Consider the following 12,771-nt stretch of genomic DNA (forward strand, 5'->3'; position numbering starts at 1 on the left):
AATTAATATTTCAGTGATTTGCTGGTGGGGTTTCTCAAAAAAGAGAGCTGTTTTGACTACCCTTAATGGGGATTCTGTGTTAATTGTTATTTGTTAGTTAATTAGGTGATTTGGTGGTGGGTTTGCAAAATGAAAGAGATGGTTTCTTCCCCAGGAGGACTTTTGTGGCCTTTGACAGGGAAGGGGGTCAAGAAGATAAAATTAAAACCTGTCACTTTTGATAAACTATAGATGTGCTGTAAAACCTCTTGCTGCTTAATTCAATATGAGGAGATCAGTGTATAAAACAAGCAGTCTTATAGATTGAAAGTTCTGGCAAAGAAGAAGTTAATTAAAGATTAATCTATTTGCTATCTGGGATGACATGCATATATATTTTTAATATCACATACAAATGATTTACTCCAAGAGATTATCTTGTCAACGCTGTTTAATAATAATTCTGAAAATCACAAACAAGGTAATCCTACCTGCAAAATAGAAACAGTCTGCGAAAAGTGATGCTGCTCCATGGTGGAGGTGGAATATAAGGCAGCCAGTGGGTGGTCAAACTTGTGCAGGTAGCTGTTTGTGTAACCTCGGTGATCTAGGTCATGGCACAAGCAAGCCACAAGAAGGCCTTTCCGCTTTTCGTAAAAAAAGGAAACAAAAAAATTGGTTACAATTCCACCCTTAACTAATAATATCCCTATCGATGTGTTCTGAAAATCTACTTTTGGAACAGAGCAATTTAAAAGCAGTTAACAGTATTTTAAAAATAAATTAAATAGCAATCATTAATCATAAAACAAGTTTTATATTAGCCATCACAATCATGATGGATCTGTTTGACAACTGGTTTGGTTTTTGCATGTGCTTAAATATTTTTCAAGACATGTATTGGTATTTTAAATATGTTTTCTTGAGCAGTTGGTGAACTGAATGAGTATTGTTTGGATGACGATGGGAATGAGTTCAACAGAGCTATGCAACTTTAACGTAGCACACTGGTACACTCAGCACATCTGTTACTGTCAGATTGAGCAAGCTCTTCACACTTCAAAACAAAAAAACCCAAAATGTTTTGGAAGTACACAGCACAAATTACAATATATGAAAAGGAAACTGCATTAATGCATCTATTAACAAGTGCGACTAGAATATTACAACTAAAGTCAACACATTTTTTTCAGATACTGAAGCATCTGTTATGTAATTTCAGTATCTGTGTTTTCTGATTTTCAATATTTGTAGTGTTCTTTCCACATTCTGAATTTACCTTCGGCATTTGCCATTAAGAAAACTCAGGTTGAAATTCAAAATTACATCAAGTTAAATTATGATTCTTCATACCATCTGCAATGAAAACCACCATCCAAATTTTATATAATTTGCTTTTCGTTTTCTATTTTCCATGTACACAGTCAGTTTCAATCAGAATCACTTTCATTTAATGTGCCATTTCAAAGCTATAGAGCCTGGACGTGCTGATTTGTAAGACCACAGTGAACTTCAGAAAAAAGCTTATGGTGCAGTAATGTGTTTACCCCATGTTCTGCTACTAGAAAGATTCAGCTTGTCTGAATTTTTCTACTCACTGTGAGTGTGAAATATAGAATTGTGCTAACAAATGACAAAGCCATCCCAGCAACACCTGTACCTTTTAACAACAGTTGGATTATTCTCTTTAGTTAAAACAGAGTACTTTTCTCAAAATGGCAAAAAAACATTTTCGATCAATATATGTAGACACGTTACGGCACATTTCCAAGGCAGGTGGGACAGGAAATGTGAGGTTGTGCATTTTAATAGGAAGAATAGAAACATTGAACATGATTTAAAAGGAAAAAGCTACAGAGGAGAGAGATCTGGGAGTTCTTGGCCATGAATCACAAAAACTAGAAACTAGTTCAGCAGATAAGGCAAATTAAATATTGATCTTTATTTCAAAGAGGATGAAGCATGCAAATGGGACATCTTAAGACAATAGTCAGATCACAATTGAATACTTTCTGCCAAAGTGGTCAAGCCTACATTTTCCCACATTATACTCCATCTACCAAATTTTTGTCCATCTGCTGAACCAAGCTATATCTATTTGCAGACTCTTTGCTTTCCTACCTGCCTTGTGTCATTTGCAAGTTTAGCTACCATAAACGTGGCTCCTTCACCAAGTCATTAATATTAATGCGAAGTTAAGGGCTCAATACTTAGCTATTAGTTACAGTTTAACACCCAAAAATGATTCATTGCTTCTGGTAAACTAACTAATCCTTTTTCAAAATCATGGGCTCTCACTTTATTCAGTAGCCTTTGATGTTTCACCTTATCAGATGCCTGTTGGAAACCTAAATACATTACATCTACTGGTTCCCCTTATTCACCCTGCTTTTTATTTTCACTAAGCACTCTAGTAAATTAGTCAAACACAATTTCTTTGTCACAAAGGGCCTGTACTGTGCTGTAATGTTCTATGTTCTATCTGATTGTATTAAGGTTTTCTAATTGCCTTGTTTGCCTATTCAATAATGGATTCCAGCATTTTCCTAATTAGATTAGATTACTTACAGTGTGGAGACAGGCCCTTCGGCTCAACAAGTCCATACCGACCTACCGAAGTGCAGCCCACCCAGACCCATACCCCCTACATTTACCCCTTCACCTAATACTACGGGCAACTTAGCAAGGCTAATTCACCTAACCTGCACATTTTTGGACCGTGGGAGGAAACCGGAGCACCTGGAGGAAACCGGCGCAGACACGGGGAGAATGTGCAAACTCCACACAGTCAGTCGCCTGAGGTGGGAATTGAACCCGGGTCTCTGGCGCTGTGAGGCAGCAGTGCTAACCACTGTGCCACCGTGCTGCCTAATTATTGAGCTTAGGCTAAATCGCTTACAGTTTCTAGATTTCTGTCTCTGCCTATTTTTGAATAGGGATGCTAAATTGTGACTTTCAAATCAATTGGGACAATTTCAAAATCCAGGGAATTTGGAAGATCATAACCAATGCATCAACTATCCTATAGCCATGTAAGACTGCACATTGCAGGTCAACATGCTCTTTGAAGGGTCGGTGTGGTCTTGATGGGCCAAATGGCCTGTTTCCATACCGTAGGAATGCTATGATTTTATGAAATGAGACAGAATAAGAATGAATCATAGAACAATTTTGGAAGAAGACGACTTCCATCCTTGTGCACCAAAACAGATTTCTTAACAGTCATATGTGGGGGAGGGGGTTAGGTGGGTGAGGTATACCGCAGGAAAGACATTCTATCACTCAAATTATCAGGTGAGATCCTGCTTAATCGGGTCTTTATCTGCAGAACTTATTCAACTGTCCAGGATTCATTTCAGTTTAAACTACAGAAATCAAACTCAATGCCACTCAATCCCAGCTGATGGTAATACTGGATAAGTTGGATTCTGGAATGAAATCTTGCTTTGATTGATCGTAAGATTTATTTTCGTGATTGGTTATTGTGGTATTTGGTTACTGAGGCTATTCACACAAGGCTGCCAGTGTTCTTCTAACACAATATAAGATGACTGTACAAAGTAATTGTAAAAATCTATTTATATGAAAATATTTTAACACACACTGTAACATCATAGTCTCAATCTTTTTGCCAGGAATATCCTTTACGGGTAAGTAATTACAATGATACATCCAACACTTTAATTTCTTACTTAACTGACCTCCTCCAATTTTCCTTCTTGGACTGTTGAAACATTTTTAAGATACTTCTGCACGGACTCTCACAGCTCAAAGACTTCACAAATTAAAACATTTTGGCCAGAGTGAAATCATTCTCCTGAATGGAAATTTGATTCACCCGATGAAACTATTCTTCTAGCATGAAACTGATACCTAATTCTTCTGCACTGAACTCAAACTAAACCACCAGTGGCCGCTGATCGTTCTTTTCTGCATGCCATAAACTCAGCAGTGATATGGCACCATCCATTAACACTGCAGATATCTGGCTAGGCACTTATCAAATCACAAGTTTTCTGCCAATAGTATATATCTTTTCTTCCCTTGTCCAGTACCTTCCCACTTATATCTGCAGTTCCTCTGATGCTTTATGTCAGTTTCAGAATTTCCAGTTTGCAGGCTCCAGCCACCTCCTCTTTACCGTGGTCATGCAATCCTTTTTTAGATCCATTCCCCCATCAGGATGATCTCAGGGCTCTCTGCTTTTTCCTGAAACAAAGGCCTGAACCGTCCCCATCAACCACCAGCCTCCTCCAACATTCCTTGCTCCAGTCCAATGCTGGCCTCCACCCACAGTTCTTTCTCTGGTATATTGATGATATCATTGTGCTGCTTCTCTCTCTCATTCAGAATTGGAAATGTTTATCAATTTTGCCTCCAATTTCCACCTGTTCTCAACTTCACTGACTTCTTCCTTCCCTTCCTTGACATCTCTTTCCACTTCTGGGGATAAGCTGGCCTCCAATATCCACTACAAACCCACCATCTCTCAGTCCTCTTGACTAGACATCCTCACACCCATTTCGTAAAGATTCTCTTCCATTCTCCCAATTCTTCGGTCTCTGTCGCATCTGTTCCAATGATGCCAAATTCAACCAGGGAGCCGCCAAAGTGTCCACCATCTTCTTCAAATTAGGTTTTCCAGTTTTTAACTGACAGGGCCCTTAGCGGGGTCTGATTCATCTCTTGTTTTTTGGCCTTTACCCCTTCTCTAAGCTTCCACAAGAGCGATAGAGTCCCTCTTGTCTTCATTTACCATTTCACCAACATCTACATCCAGAGGATCTAAAACCACCACCTCCAGCAAAATGCCAAACACACATTCTCCTCCCCTCCTTTGTCAGTCTTCCACAAGGATCATTCTGTGAGGATACCCTGATCCACTTTTCCTTCACTCACAATATCCCCCCACTCCCATATAGCCCCACAGCACCTTCCCCTGTAACTGCAGAAGGTTTAACACATGTCCGTTTACTTCCTCCCTTCTCAGTATCCAAGGGCCCAAATACACTTTCCAGGTGAAGCAGCCCTTAACCTCAATCTAGTCCACTGCATTCACTGCTCACAATGTGGCTTCCTCTACACTGGGGAAACAAAGCATTGACTGAGTGACCACTTTGTAGAACACCTACATTCTATCTGCAAAAAAAGACCCTGAGCTTCCAATTGCCTGCCACTTCAATACAACACCCTGTTTCCTGGGCAATATCTCTGTCTCAGGCTTGCTGCAGTGCTCCAGTGAATCTTGGCGCAAGCTGGAAGGACAACACCTCATTTTCTGCTTGGGAACCTGAGTGTCTTGTAGACTCAATCTTGAGTTCAACAATTTTAAGCCGTGAGCTTCTCCCATGTCCTTACCCCAACCCCACACTCCAGAGGCCTTGCTATTACATTGTCTGCTATTACACACAACGCACTGTTAGCCACTGACAGTCCTCTATTAATGGATATTCATTCTCCTACGCTGACTGTTACCCACTCCTTGTCTGTCCAACTGTCCATCTCTCTCTTTGGGCTTGATCCCCACCTATTGTTCACTCCTCAACCCTTCCATATCTTCCACATAAAAACCAACACTTTCAAAGCTACCATCAGTTCGGAGGAAGGGTCACTGGATCTAAAACATTAACTCTGATTTCTCTCTGCAGATGCTGCCAGACTTGCTGTGCTTTTTTCAGCAATTTCTGTTTTGGTTTCGGAGGTATTTAGCTCACTGACATCTTAAAAATAGTGACCTTCACAGATCTGAAGCTAAAACCCATCTGCCTTTTGTTTTAAGAGTCTTAAGTTCCCAAATGATAATTATGTATTATATACCTTTATCACATCACTTCACAACAAAAAAATTGAAAATGCATCTGAAGAAATGTTGAATTAAAATTTTTATTTTAACCCCTCTGCAAAATGAATTGTAGCACTAACCAGTGTCAGTAACTGCATTGCTCCAGTGTGTCTCAATAGAATAAGACGATTGTCATTTGGAAAGAAAATATTCAGAATCTTCAGTTTTCTGATAGTTTTAATCAATAATTGGAGAAGCATTTTCTTGACTGGCCTGAGTTATCTCTGCTTTCCTCGTGGGCTCTAAGGGAACATCCTCCACTTGACTTCTGCTGCAATTTTAATATCCATTTACTTTCCTCTTGCATCCTTTCCTGGTGATTTCTTAATTACTCCCACTACTGCAATCAGTTTTCCACTTAACTTCCAACAACTGGTTGTAGTATTTCCAGTCTTGTTAGGATCAAAATGTATCTTTATTTTTAATGTCACTTTAGGTCCTGGTCTTTCTCCATTTTAAAATTTATTCATGGAATATGGGCATCGCTTGCTAGGCTAGAATTTAGTGGTGAGCAGTCTTCTTGAATTGCTGGCGTTCTTAAATCAGGACACATACAACATTGTTTGGCAGGAAGTTCCAAGATTTTGACCCAATGACAGTGAAGGATTAAGGATACAGTTCCGTGTAAGGATTGTGTGCGGCTTGGAGAGGAGATTGAAGATGGTGGGAATCCATGCATTTGCTGACCTTGACCTTCCAGGCAGAACAGTTCTCAGGTTTTAAAGAGATTGAATGTGTGACTGAAATGCACCTTATAGATGGTACACTGCTGCCACTGTGAATCAGTGGTGAAGGGAATGAATGCTGGAAGTGTTGGATGGGATGCAGGTCAGCAAGTAGCTTTGTCATGGATGGTGTCAAGCCTCTTAAGCTGCACTTATTTAGACCAGTGGAGAATATTCCATCATATTCATGCCTTGTGTCTTGTTGACTATGGACAGGGAGACATGTGGAAGACAAGCAATCCATTACTCATTTCAGAATTCTGAGTTTCCAACCTGTTCTTGTAGCCACTCTATGAGTGGCTGGTCGAGTGAAGGTCCAATGATGGTAATGCCATTGAGTGGCAGGAGAAAATGATCAGAATCTCTTACTGGAGACAGAAATTGCCAGTCATTTTTGTGACACAAGTGTTAGAAACCTCTTAGAAATCCAGATATGGATGTTGTCTAGGTCTTACTGCATTTGGATATGGATTGCTTCAGTATCTGAGGAATTGTAAAAGATACTGATCATTGTGTAATCATCAGTGATTATCCCCACTTCTCACCTTATGATGGAGGGAAGGTTATGGATGAAGCAGGTGAAGATGGTTGGGCCAAAGGCACTACCTTGCAAAACTCCTGCAGAGATGCCTTGGAGCTGAGATGACTGGCCACCAAGAATCACAAGCATCTTCCTATGTACCAGGTATGAGTCTAACCGACAGAGAGCTTTTCCTCCAATTCCCAATAATTGCAGGTTTGCTAGGGCTCCTTGATGCCACACTTGACCAAGTACTGCCTTGATCACCTCTGGAGTTCAGTTCTTCAATTCATATTTAGGCCATTGTCAGAACCAAATGGTCCTGGCAGAGCAGAAACTGAGTGCCAGTGAGCAGATTATTCCTAAGCAAGTACTTCTTGATAGCATTGTCCACAAACCTATTCATTACTTTGCTGATGTTTAAGAGTAGACTGTTAGGGTAGTAGTAATTGAAGTCCATATATTTGTTTCCTGAAACCAATACTTTTTCATCTCCGGATTTTGCTTTGATTTTACTTGCACATTCCCATATGACCTTTTCCCACATGTACATTTTTGTGTGAGATATCAGTTAAGTGCCAGAACTGCTACTTCTGGGAACATTGATATTTAACATTCATGCAAATAAGGATATAAAGTCATTAATGGTAGGAGCAGACAAAGGCCACATGTCCCATCAAGTCTGCACTGCCATTCAATGAGATCATAGCTGATCTGATAATCCTCACCTTCACTTTGCTGCCTTGATTTCATGACAAATTAAAGATCTGTCCATCTCACCTTACATGTACTTCATGACCCAGCCCCCTGTAGTAAAGAATTGCTTAGATCAACTACAGACTGAGACAGGAAATTCCTCTGCACCTCTGTCTGAAATGGCCAACTCCTTACTCTGAAATTATGCCTTCTGATCCGAGGCTCTTCCACAAGAGGAAATAACCTCTCCACATCTACATTGTCAAGTCCCTTAAGAATCTTCTATAGTTCAGTAAGGTCTCCTCTTGTTCTTCTGAACTCCAAACAGACACATGCCCAACCTGCTCGATCTCTCCTCACAAGATAGTCTCTGCACACCCAAGATCAGCCCAGTGAATCATTGAGTCATAGAGGTCTCCAACACAAAAAATGGCACTTTGGCCACTGAGTTTGCACCAGTCAAAAACTACTTAACTATTTGGAAGCACTAGCTTTCAGAGCGCTGCTCTTTCATCAGGTAGCTGTGAAACAGGACCATAAGACACAGAATTTATAGCAAATGATTACAGTGTCATGCAACTAAAATTATATATTGAACAAACCTAGATCAAATTAAGTCTTTTATCTTCTAGAATGGATTGGTTTCAGTTCATTGATATGAAAATCCCAGAACTTCTTTTAAGTCACATTCTTGAGATAACTTAAGGTTTTATTTAAAAAAAGGTGACATTGGTTCCGTTTCCAAAGTAAAAATTTATAAAATATCACACGGACTGACTGCATGCAGATTGTGTGCTTTTTGAGCAAAATAAAATGTATCTGCAAATACAATTCTGCAAATGCAAATTCACCCTATAGCATTATGTGTGTGTGTGCATGTGAGTGTGAGTGCATGTGTGCAAGTGTGATGGAGTACAAGCCTGTGAGAGGGTGCATGTGTATGAGAGAGAGCACTCTCTCATACACACACATACACCCCTCACACTCTCACGGTGAGCATCACAAGTGGACATCTCAGTACTTCTTAAATGTCACAAGGGCTCTTGCCTTTGCCACCCTTACAGGCAGTGAGTTTGGAGACTTCATAAACTAAAAAATCCTCTCTCATGGTCAAACAGTTCTATTAACTCAAATTTGATTTGACTGTTAGGGTGAAACTGTTCTTCCATTAGCATGAAACTGAAACCTGTCTAAACTGAACACAAAGTGAATTACCAGAGGCCTCTGAACATTTGTTTTTCTACTTGTCACAAACTGTGCAGTATAAACACTTCATTAATTAACAGCAATGATATGTGGCCAGGCACTTACAGTTCGTTTTGGAAATTATGTATTTTGGTTACTTTTGGTTTGTAGGCTTCTGCCACTATCATGTATACCCAAAAGCTGTTCAACTTTAAAAATCCAAATACCCAAATGGTAATACCATATATTTTACATCTTAACCCTACAGCACAGCAAATGCAACACAAGCATGTTAAAAGGAAAACAAAGTGGAAATCTCTTCTCAGTTACTGATTATGACAGCTAAAACTACAAATGCAAAAGGAATAATACATGTGGAATGTGCGGCATGATATAAACACCGTATATATACACAGCAATTCATTAAAGGCCTGCTTCATATGGGAACTGAGACTGTCAAGTCTCACTGGGATCCTGCTGGAACTCAAACACCATTATTCCTGGAGGTATCACAAAGTTAAAAATCTTAAAGTATGTGGAGTATTCAATTTACCTATTGGATAGATCCATGCCATTAGCAAAGAAGGACCAAGTTTCTCTATTCAACAGAAAGCATTATTTATTAGAAATAAATAAATCTAGCTGCATGTAAACAACTATGAACTGGTAACATATAGCTGTACTAGTCAAAAATTAACCTCCTCCTAAAACTGTCTACACCACACTTACAGACCGACAAGAAAACATTGACATTATGAGTGGAGGGAAAAATGGCTGGGAAAGCAGTTCAATGGCATCAGTCCACAGGGTTAGCTGAGGTGATCCTTTTGCTTGCTTGGACCTTCTATTCTTCAAGCTTTCTGCTAGTTCTTTTCACTATTTTTGCAGAAGACATAGGCAATTGATACGTGAACTGCAAAGTTTCTTAATTATTAGTTAAAGGCCATAGCTTACAACAACTGGTGAGGGATAATACACTGTCTCTCTTTAGCCTTTAGGCACTTTACTGAAGATTTACATTTACCCCTTCTCGAGTCTGCCACTGTCATGTACACCCAAAAGCTGCTCAGCCAGTCAGGAGCCAGATAGTTGTTGTTAGACTTATCATCTTTGTCATACAATTGGTCACAACTGCACAAACCAATCAGCAACATTTGGCTGGCAGAATCACATTTCCCTGTTGCCAGTCCATTTCCAATCAACTTCCTTAGACTGCGTGAACAAAGCAACAGTGTAAACATAACTTACAATGAGTTACAGTAATTTTTTTATAAAAGGTGGAGCAACTCTTTCAACAAATCTTTGTGGTTAAAGTTCTTTTTTTCAATTCAATCTACAATCAAGAACACAGAAAAATAAAAAGGTATGGTTTTGACAACTCAGAAGTGACAGTAGCAGATCAGGAGGTAAACATCAAACTAATGGGCATGAAACACCAAATTGGGAGTTGATGTCCTGTGTTTTGTAGACATAAGAGAGGGATTGAGTAGTTGAGTAGTAATGAAGGACTGGTTTTAAGTGTAACAGCACCGTGAAGTTACGATAAAGTGGCAGAACATTTTTGTAGGTCCTGTATGTTTGCAACTTGAGTTTGGGTAAAAGCAAGGAAGTCGCCAGTTTGCAAAAGTACTGTGGTGGTAATCCTGCTCATTTGTAGCACCCAAGACATGGTTGTGAGAATTAGTAATATTTGAATTGTTCATCTTGAGGGATTAGTCCTAATAGTCCAGATTTTCTGATCTCTGGATGGTTAGAGACTGAAACTTAACCTGAAAGATGCATGTCCTCACTACATTGCTACTTTCAAAAAAGCAATTGACATCTGGAACCCTCCAAAAAAGTCTCCAACTCTGACTGAGTCAGAAGCTTCACAGAATGCTGATTTATATCAGCAATAGATGACCATTTGGCCCCAGACGTCTGCGCAGTCACTCAATAAGATCATGGCTGATCCATTGCAGTTTCCAACTCTCATCATAATAAACTTAATCCCATGCCTAACAAGAACATGTCCACCTCTGACTTAGAAATATTCAAAACTCCCATTTACCACTTTCTGAGGCACAGCATTAGGAAGTCATACAACTATAACTTACATACATTAATAGTTAGCCAGGAAATGGCAAGTGCAATTAAGAACTGCTTGAACTACTGGTTAAGTATAAAACTGACCTTCCAATTATGCACAGTGCTCCACCTATGGAATCACCAATATCAGGACTTGTAGTAGAAGCAGCTATGCAGAGGTGTGAACAAACAGCCCTTCCCATGATCCAGCTCAAGTTTTGGGTCTGCTACGTGGATGACACCTTTATCATCATGAAGCGTGACAAACCACAAGAAACTCACAAACACAAACAACATCCTGACCAGTATAAAGTTCACCAAAGAGGAGGAGAATAATAACCAACTGCCCTGGTTGGACGTCATGGTAAAGTGGGAAGCCAATGGAGAGCTTCAGACCAGCATTTTTCAGGAAAGCCACACACACAGACCAGATACTCAACTACAGAAGCAACCATCCCAACACTCACAAATGCAGCTGCGTCAGGACATTGTTCAAACCAGCCACAACACACTGCAGCACCCCAGAACTACGAGAAGCCAAGGAAAAGGACATATGCAGGAACAACAGATACCCGATAAGTGCAGTCCGCTGATTCCTGAACAAAGGACCAAAACAGGAAAACCCAACACGCCAAGAGACTCTAGTCAGCCTACCATGCATCAAAGACATTTCAGAGATGGCCACCAGACTTCTCCACCCCATGGCATCATGGTAGCCCACAAACCTACTACCACACTAAAACAATTACGGATGAATTTAAAGGACTCTGTACTCACAGCCAGCAGAACAAATGTCATATACAAAATACCCTGCAAGGACTGCAACAAACATTACATTGGACAAACTGGCAAGAGACTAGCCACCAGGATACATAACCAACTATCGTTGGTATCCATAAACACAGACTAAGAGGGATACCAGTTCGACTGGGACAATACATCCATCCTGGGACAGACCAAACAAAGACAAGTGCAATAACTCCCAGAGGCCTCATATTCAAACTGGAACTCCATTAATAAACATATAGACTTGGATCCCATTTACCAACCCGTCAGAAACAGAACCAGAAATGATATCACCCACCACAACAAACCGAAACAGGTAAATAGCAAGTGGGACAGAACACCAGAGGCTCATTGATTATGTTACCGAGCATGATGAAACATCTGAGAACAAACACACCAGTTCAGTCAGCAAACCAACAACCTGATCCACTAACTGCGCTACAAATCATCTTCAAGATCACCTTTTTTTACTACCCTGTCTATCCGTGACTCCACTTTCAAGGACATATGAACCTGCACCCCGATGTCTCTCTGTTTGACATCGTTCCCCAGGATCCTACCATTAACTGTATAAGTTCTGCCCTGATTTGCCTTACCAAAATGCAATATCTCACATTTATCTAAATTACATTCCAACGGCCACTCCTCAGCCCATCAGATCAAGGTGCTGTTGTACACTGAGATAACCTTCTTCATTGTCCACTACACAACCAATTTTGGTGTCATCTGCAAACTTACTAACCAAACCTCCTATACTCACATTCAAACCAATGACAACAGATTTAATGTGTTGTGGTCCTTCTTACTGTCAGGGGCAGGAGTGAAAGTATGTCTAGCCATTTTTCAGGGCTGGAGCAGCTCACCACACTTATCAAGTGGCACTCGGAGCTGGCAATAAATGCAGATCCAGTCAGTGGCCCCAGTACCACGAGTAAATTTTAAAAAAAAATCAATGATTGCTTATGAAACAA

At 40.1% G+C, this 12,771-nt stretch overlaps 1 protein-coding gene across 6 annotated transcripts in view; it reads right to left on the bottom strand.

Moving 5' to 3' along the window:
- pde10a (phosphodiesterase 10A) overlaps positions 1 to 12,771 on the bottom strand; it is a 452,977-nt gene that overhangs the window by 37,203 nt on the left and 403,003 nt on the right. For all 6 annotated transcript variants that reach the window (XR_011961886.1, XM_072581016.1, XM_072581017.1 and 3 more), the window contains one exon: positions 471 to 626. Coding sequence is in view for 5 of the 6 variants with exons in the window: in XM_072581016.1 (XP_072437117.1) it covers positions 471 to 626 (156 nt within the window). In the remaining variant the exon portion in view is untranslated. The remainder of the gene's footprint in view (positions 1 to 470; positions 627 to 12,771) is intronic.

The sequence above is a fragment of the Chiloscyllium punctatum genome, chromosome 11 (genome assembly GCF_047496795.1).
Source record: "Chiloscyllium punctatum isolate Juve2018m chromosome 11, sChiPun1.3, whole genome shotgun sequence".
NCBI classification, from domain to species: domain Eukaryota; kingdom Metazoa; phylum Chordata; class Chondrichthyes; order Orectolobiformes; family Hemiscylliidae; genus Chiloscyllium; species Chiloscyllium punctatum.